At 37.4% G+C, this 8897-nt stretch overlaps 1 protein-coding gene across 4 annotated transcripts in view; it reads left to right on the top strand.

Annotated features, from left to right (window-relative positions):
* The first annotated feature begins 345 nt into the window (after nt 1–345).
* Nucleotides 346–8897, top strand: part of LOC112502888 (ATP-dependent DNA helicase Q-like SIM) — a 53661-nt gene continuing 45109 nt past the window's right edge. The window contains exons 1-5 of one of the 4 annotated variants that reach the window (XM_025106906.1): nt 346–373; nt 2120–2757; nt 2855–3074; nt 3165–3275; nt 8560–8749. In XM_025106906.1, coding sequence (XP_024962674.1) covers nt 2160–2757; nt 2855–3074; nt 3165–3275; nt 8560–8749 — 1119 coding nt within the window. In that variant the 5' untranslated portion in view covers nt 346–373; nt 2120–2159. Of the gene's footprint in view, nt 374–1839; nt 2758–2854; nt 3075–3164; nt 3276–8559; nt 8750–8897 lie in introns of those variants that run through there. The other 3 variants (XM_025106905.1, XM_025106907.1, XM_025106908.1) reach the window with 3 other exon arrangements.

Below are 8897 nucleotides of genomic sequence, written 5' to 3'. Positions count from 1 at the left end.
AAATAAAAACATCATCGTTTTTTCAAAATTACATAAAGCCATATTATAACATTGACTGAGATAAAAAAATAAAATAAAATATTAAAATCACGATGTATCTCGCTGCATTGCTCGAGGACGCTTCTAATATACCTTTAATAAGTTATCCTAATATAGGTCAATAAAATAAACACTGTTCTATACCTAAAATAATTGAACAAACATACTAGTCTTTTCCCGTCCCGTCAGGATACTATTCAGTCATCCACCGATTTGATTCGTTTTGCGCCGTTTGATAATTTCAGATGCGCGCCCAATCTGTCTCAATTAGGGCTTTCTGGTGATTTTCAAATTTCAATACTGAATTCGCTTTGCACAGCTCAGGAAAGCTCTTGTAAGGTTTCATACATCAATTCTAGTTTTACACTTGTTATTGCATTTGAATTTTTTTGCGACAAGTTCTTTCTCTATTTATTCTATTATCTTCGTTGGACACTCTTGTACTAGTTTCAAATCGTATATGGAGCCTCTTTCAATGTAAACTGGTAATTGGGTTTTCGCTTGGATGATTTAGTATTTGAATGAGAAAAGAATGCGTGTTCTTTCTTTTACATTTTTAAGAAGCATTTAGAGCATGGAAGCTATACCTAGAGTTAGACAACACAATAAGATATGGAACCAAACTGAATCTCTAAAGTTTATCATTAGATGATATAATCCAATAGTGATCTGCAACTAATGTAGACATGGTGGAGCAGATAATGGGTCGGTTAGGCATTCAACTACCTTGATGGGATTTGCCTATATTTTCTACAAAGGCGTCATAGCTTTCAAGGATTTTTGGTTTCACTAGCTTTTCAGTGAGTAGTCATTTAGCATGATTCAAATTCATGGCAAAGGCTTCTTTGTGTTGTTCCCATCCTTACCCTTCAAATGATAACCTATCATGAAATGCCTACTAACAAACCTTTTGGCACCAAATTGATTACGATCATGGAGAATATCCCAATCCTAAGGACTCATAAAATTAACTGTGGATCCAACACAAAAATAGAAAGATTTGAGTTGTTTTGTTGAAAGGAGTATATAGAAAGCTGTGGGGGTAATTTATTTTGTTGCCACACATTTTCAGGGTCGTTCTAATATTTTTGGAAGCCCTGTTACATCTATACCAAGACTATAAATCGACATGACAAAATAATGAATAAAACAGATTATAAAACTTTTCGTACCACATATTATATTAATATTCTTTCAAATTAAAACAACAAAAATGTTCTAAAATGACAAAGTAACGTATGGAATTCAGTTAAATAAACTCTTTCATATAACATTTTTGATACAAAATATCTAATCAATTCTTCATAATCAACTTTCTTCAAGCATAAAATTCACCACCGGGAAAACAAAGATGACTGGGACTAGCCGACTAGGGGAGTTCAATCATCAAATTAGAGAGCTGAGGAGGATTGCAGATTTGCAGCCTTAACCGGAATCAGTGAATTGCCAAATCAGGTAGGAGGGAGAAGGGATTGGGGTATTGGGCTAAATTGCTAAGATGTTGTAAACTTGTAATTGCCCAGTGGGCTAAAATAATATGCAGAAGGCTGAAGGAATAGGGCTGAAAATTAACATATTTATAATTAGGTAAAGGCTAAAACATTTACGATTGAAACCAAAAAAATTAAGGGACCCCAATAATTTTGGGGGCGCTGTTCCGAATCTCAAATTGGCACACCCTCCGACATAGCCCTGCACATTTTTAAGATTACACATAGCAAGGTTTCTAACAAGAGGTTGTGATTATATACATATATTGTCATTCTGGAATGACAGGATCCTATAAACTTGCTAGGTGCTTTATTTTTGGAACAGACGTGTATAATAAATTTTGACACTTCTACCGCTAGTGGGGGTGTGTGTCATTCAGATGTTTCTACAGGGTTGCAAGTGATCTTTTTTGAATGAGAACAATTCAAAAAAGTAACACATATCACAAGTGCATATATAGTTTTTTGGTACAAACAATTCTTATGGCTCGTTTGTGATTGTAGGTAGCCAAATTCACTCTCATGTTTTTGGTTTCAAAAGTTTGTCATCCATACCCTTTCTCTTTCTAAAAGCTGCATCTGATTTACAGTTTCATTCAGTTTCTCTTCAACACAGCTAGTATATATGCCATGGAGGGGAGCAATTTAGCTTCTGACCTAGTTATTGCAGAACTCATAGGTATGGGATTTCAGATTTCAGAGGTGACAGAAGCCATCAAAGAAGTGGGTCCATCATTAAACAATGCAATCGAGTTCATTTTGAATGCTTGCAATAAAAATCATGATGGCAAATCAGACGGTTCTAGGTGCTCCAGTGGCAGCAAGAAAGCTACGAGAAAAAGAGACTTATCTGCCACCGGGAAAAAGTCAGTTGGGCGTATGCGGCAGTTGAGCATCATGGATCATCTGCAATCTGCAGGAAGACCCAAGATTAGCAAGACATCTCTTGAATCTGATGTATCAGTCTCAAGAGCAAAGGTCTTGCCTACGAATGGAGAGGGGTATGAATCCATTTCGCCCATTTGTTCTCACCAGGGTATCGTTCCTGGATTATCAGTAAATTCATCATACTCTTTGGAAGAAGACGTTGGATCAGATTGGGAACTTAGAGCTGATACGTTGTTGCAGCAGCATTTCGGTTATCCATCCTTAAAGGGATTTCAAAAGGAAGCCTTGGCAGCTTGGATAGCCCACAAAGACTGCCTTGTTCTTGCTGCAACAGGATCAGGTAAACACATGCAATTTGGGTCATTTTCTTTAAACACCAAGTTGTTTTGTTAACTTTATTGCTGGAAATTATTGTCTCACCTTTAGTCTTTTCATAGGGAAGTCTTTATGTTTTCAAATTCCAGCACTATTAACGGGGAAGGTTGTGGTGGTGATTTCACCCTTGATAAGCTTGATGCATGATCAATGCTTGAAGCTAGCAAAGCATGGTGTGTCAGCCTGTTTTCTTGGATCTGGACAGATTGATCATAGTGTTGAGCAGAAGGCAATGAGAGGGATGTATGAAATCATCTATGTATGCCCTGAGACGATCTTGAGGTTAGTGATCTGTGTTAATTTTAGGTTTGTTTTATGGATTTGTGTTGCAGATATTTCAGGCAAATAAATGTTCTTCACATTCTCTTGCAGATTGATGAAACCACTTCAAAGCCTCGCGGAAGGTCGTGGAATTGCTTTATTTGCAATTGATGAAGTTCACTGTGTCTCTAAGTGGGGTCATGATTTTCGGCCTGATTACAGGTTTGCAATTTTATCCTATTCCACAAGGTTGTTCTGTTGATTGTTTTTCTTGTTTGAACTGGCAATGTTATGACTTTACATGCACTTTTTGTGTTGATGAAGATAGCTGAAGCATAATAATCTTTTACTCTAATGAATGTGTGCAACTTGCTAAGATGCACTACTGGTAATGTGCCATTTAATTGTGAACTTTTTTTTTAATTTTCCAAATACTTAAGAGGTTATTAACAAATCCTGAATGATTATGTGCAAAATGATTAAGTGGCTAGAATGATTAAGATGATCTGTAGTTTGTATGTCTTAGTACACAATAAAATTTTACCGTGTAACAAGTTTTCAGAATGGGCAGTTTGAATGTTATCTATTGTACATATATATGTATATTATTAGATACACTAAAGTAAGGTTTATGTTCCTAGCATAGTAATATGTTTTCCTTAAATAGTTTCTTTAGCTGCATATATATACCAATGTAAAGTTCCTTCAAGTTAATGAGAAAAAGACACCAGTTCTATTGGAAACATGGTATCAGAGCCTGAACCCTAGCTGCCGCCGAACTCTTTCGCCTGAACCCTAGCTGCCGTTGTACTCTGTTGTCTAAACCCTAGTCGCCACGGGAATAACCCTAGCTGCCTTTGTCGTTGTTGCCATTTCTGCCAAAAACCCTAGCCACCGTCGACTTCTGAGCAAGGCGACCCTACCACTGCTCTCCACCACTGCCAGAGCCGGCTCCGCTCTTGTTGCCGGCGCCACCACTCGCTGCCACCCTCTCCAGAATTAGGTGTGGTTCCTGTTTTTGGGTCCCTGTTTTTGCTGCTGGTCTGAATGCCTTTTCCAGAGCTAGTCTTTGTTGAAGAAAGTTTCTAAAGTCTCCTTGAAATCCTTGAAATTCTTGAATCCTTGTTGTGCTTCTTCTTGAAAACCCTAAATACTCGTGTTTCTCAACTTGGAAATTCTCTAGTGACAAATCTTTATATAGAACTCCAATCTCTCACGATCTTGCTCTGTCCATGCTAAAAGTTCTGTCCTTTTTATAAGATCATGGGAGACAAAGTTCCATTTCAATCAATGTCGAGTATAGTTTTGGATCCTCTTCAAGTCTATGTTCCATCTACTTTTTGTGTTAGTATAGCACAATCAAGTATCACATCTACTTGTTTTTCTACATGCTCCCCATCTTATGTTCTTGATTCGGGAGCCATAGATCACATGACCTGGAACAAAGACCTTTTATCCAATCTTGAGACTAATATACCTTATAAACAAGTTCGCCTTGCTAATGGATTGTCGTGTCAAATTATGGGCATAAGATCCACTAGCAACCTGTCACATCTGGCATGATTAACATCTTCGCTCCAACTTGAGGAGTGTTAGATATAGTAAAGTAGGGGTTTTACTTTCCTAGCATAGTAATATGTTTTCCTTAACTAGTTTCTTTAGTTGTATATATATCAATCTAAGTTGCCTTCCAAGTTAATGAGAACAAACACTAGTTCTTTTGGAAAATATATATGTATATAACTATATGTACACATACCTTACCTTTACCCTGAGGGCTATGCTGTTAATATCGCGATATATCGTCGACATATCGGATATCGCTCCTAGGAAAAACATCGGACCATAAATATCAGTCAAAATATCGGGGCCGATATTATCGGCGATATTTAGCGATTTTTTAGCGATTTTTAGCGATATTTGAGGTAAAAATCGGACCGATATACCGATACATTCACTGGCTCTGTTGTTGTCGCTGGCTCTGTTGCTGTCGCTGGCTCTGTTGCTGTCGCTGGCTCTGTTGCTGTGGCTGTACTCTGTAGCAACCTGGTAAGCAGAGGAGATCGAGAAGAGATCGAGAAGAGATCGAGAAGTGTCGATTACAGTTGCTGCTGTGGCTGTAGCAACCTGGTAAGCAGAGGAGATCGTGAAGAGAGACCGAGAAAAGAAGAAGACGTTGTGAGAAGAGAGACCGTGAACGTGAAGACAGACCGTGAACGTGAACTCGAAGCCGTGAGAAGAAGAAGAAGTCGAAGTTGTGAGAAGAAGTCTGAAGTTGAAGTCGTGAACTCGTGATTAACTCAAGAAAGAAGACGACGTTGTGGAGTAAGGAAGCTTCACTGATTTCAGATTCAGACCTAATTTAGCCCAGGCCCATGGAATAACAAAAGCCCAAAATTTTGAACACTATGTGATGTTTTAATTTTGAAACTATATTTCTAAACTCTAATTAATGCATATTATATATATAATTCTAATAAATATTATGTTAACCGCTATTTCCGATATATCACCGATATATCACCGATATAACCGATGTATCGAATATCGGTCCTGACCGATATTTCGTATTCTGACCGATATAACAACATAGCCTGAGGTGTAGAGAGACTGTTTCTGTAAAGACCCCTGACTATACCTTTACTCCAAGGGATAAAGAGGTTTCCATAAAGACCAATTTGAAAAATGTTTTAGAAAGCATGATTTTCAAATACATATTTGGATCTAAAAGTTAGACAAAAGTTTGAAAATAGAGGGAAGAGAAAAAAACATGAATTGTAGAAAGTAGGCAGGGATAATCGAACTAAAGGTAACAAGCGAGATACTAAAGCATGTAATAGTAAAAGCATGCGAGAAGGTACAAGACCTCTACTCCTCTAGGCTAACTAAGTGGCCGACTCTTGACAATCAAATAAACTTCTGTTGAATAAAAACAAAAGGGTTATGAAGAATTTTTATTTGTTGTACGATCCTTTCTCTTATATACACACACACAATTTTATATAATGCTAAACTAGGCTAATTCTCTTAATATTAGGAATAGATTTCAACCTACTGATTTCGTTCCACTATTTTCTCTGAAATTTCTCCCAAGGTCACTAATACGAGATTTCATTCTTTGCTTGCTAACATTCTCATGAAACATGTTATACAGTTCCTTTGTCATCACATTTGCAAGCTGAAGTCTTGGCGGGACTAATGGAGTACAAATTAGCCCAATATCAACTTTTCTTTAATGAAGTGCTGTCTATTTCTATGTGTTTTGTCCGGTCATGTTGGTCTGTGGGCTAACGTATGGCTGATTTGTTATCATAGTATTGCTTCATCAGTTAGCCTCATTAAATCTTTAGGTCCTCAAGAAATTTTTGACCTAAAATAATTCGCATACTCATGTGGCCATAGGTCTAAACTGTTATACTTTGGAGTTTGACCTTGCTACCACACTTTGTTTCTCCATGATGTCAAGTTTCCTCCAAGAAAAGTACAATAGCTCGTAGTTGATTGTTTGTCAACCGGAGACCTTACATAGTTCGTGTCTGTGTAAATTGATAGATCAATTGCTGACCCATTCTTGAATAATATTCTTTTCCCTAGACATGCCGTTAAGTAATGAAGCACTCGGCGGACTGCTTGCACGTGTACATCTCTAGGATCATGCATAAATTGACTGATAACACTGGCTGAATAAACTATAGCTGGTATCGTGTGCCATTTTTTTTATAGACGAGTTTTCCAAACAAGTCTTTGATACATCTCTTTACCCACTCTCTCATCTTCAAAAGCCTCACGTAAGTTGTGGTTTTGTTCAATGGGATTATGGGAGTTTCAATCGGTTTACTAGCTGTCTTGCCCATGTTCTTAAGTAGGTCAATAACATTTTTGTGTTGAGAAATACAAATTCTCTTCCTTGACCGACCACCTCAATTCCAAGGAAGTACTTTAATTTTCATAAATCTTTTATTTCAAATTTCTTGGCTAGACAGCGATTCAAGACCTCCTTCTCTACTTCATCATTTCTTGTTGCTATAATATCACCCATGTATGCAATGAAAATTGTAATCCCCCCTTAGGCAAAATGCTTGATAACCGGTGTGTGCTCTCTTCAACTTTGCGTATAGCCACCAGCTATCATCACCCTGGAAATCCGTCCAAACCAAGCACATGGTGATTGTTTCAGGCCATAGATCACATTTTTTAATCAACAAACTTTGTTGTGTCAACTCTACTTAATCCCTCTGGAATGCTCATCTAAATCTTCTTTTCTAGTTCACATTGAACGAAAACATTCTTCACCTCATACTGTTGTACTCAATCAAAATTAACAACCAAGGACATACAAAACTCCTCACTGTATTCATCTTTGCTACAAAGCGAATGTATCCTTTTGCGCATGTATATATTCCATATGTGCGCATGTATCCTTTTGCGACTAACCTCACCTTGTAGTATTATAGGGATCCCATCTGCCTTAAATTTACACAACCACTCGCATAATTGGAACAACATCAAGTAAAAAACAATTTAGAAGAAACAAAAGTTTAAAACGTAAGATGCATCAACGCACTTGTTACAGAAATTAATGTTTGACTAGAGCCTCAATTTTTCTTCATTTTCCTGTCCAGAATCAAGAAATTTCCAACTTACTAAAACCCTGAAAATTACAAGAAAATCAAGGATAAAAGTGTAGAGAATGAGATAGAGAGGGAAGAGAGGGAGACTAGAAGAAGACTGGCTTTTGGGTTGAGGACTTGGTTTTTGTAGCAGCAGAACCTTTTGAAAAGCAGTTGCTTTTGGTGGAAACAGAGAGTAGCAGCATCGAGAAGATGAACCAGAGAGAGGTGCTGTGAGCTGGGGGGGGGGTGTTGTTGGAAATTTTTAGCCAACGAATGGGATAGCTTATCGCATGTTTTGACCCATGCAGATAATCACCATGCGAATCAGAGGAAAAGTTGGTCTCAACCAAACAACAATCATTTATGTTCAAATCAGAATCATAACAGCTGATTAAGATGCATCATAGAACACCTTATTGAGTTTGGAAATATCTGTAATTGTTATTATGCAAGTTCATATTGATCGAAGCTTGAAGCTTAATATTAGTCATCAGTCATTCAAAACTAATAGACCCATGAGTTTATGAATAAGTGATTGTTTGATAATGAGCAAGGAATATCCATCTTTCTTCTAAAGAGGATGTTTTGGCCAATGGGAGTGGGAAGGGAACCAACTAATAGATGCACCATCTATGATACTACAAAACAATCATGACCTCAGTAAACTTCCAGTGAAGTCTGTACTATGTATGAAGTATGCTGCTGTATGGATAGACTGATTTGTTCTTCAAAGCATTATATCGATTTTCCATCACATGACTGGACTAGCTTCTATACCATTAATTGTCCAGTTGCAGGACAGTACTCAATACAAAGCCAAATAATGATACTTGCATGAAGTGTAAATCAACATAATCTGTTGAGACTTGACATATATTTCTTTGACATTTCAGGCGATTGTCTGCACTGAGAGAGAACTTCAATTCCAAAAAATTGGCATTCTTGAAGTTTGATATACCGATAATGGCATTGACTGCTACTGCCACCACTGAAGTTCGGGAAGATATTCTGAAGTCATTGCAAATGTCAGAGGATCCAACGATTGTTCTGACCTCTTTCTTTCGGCCGAATCTTCGGTTTTCAGTTAGTTCACTCTCTTTTTTCTGGACCTCAGCATATGCTTACTTCTTTCGAAATATTTGTTAATATCCTTCCGAATATATTCTTTGGAGGGCCATCTATGTGTACACTACAAAAGTATGACTTCAAGTTTTTCTTTTCTTCCAGATTA

This window comes from Cynara cardunculus, unplaced genomic scaffold, assembly GCF_001531365.2.
Source record: "Cynara cardunculus var. scolymus isolate 2C unplaced genomic scaffold, CcrdV1 Un_Scaffold_2128, whole genome shotgun sequence".
Lineage (NCBI taxonomy): Eukaryota > Viridiplantae > Streptophyta > Magnoliopsida > Asterales > Asteraceae > Cynara > Cynara cardunculus.
This window is presented reverse-complemented; position numbering and strand designations above follow the sequence as displayed.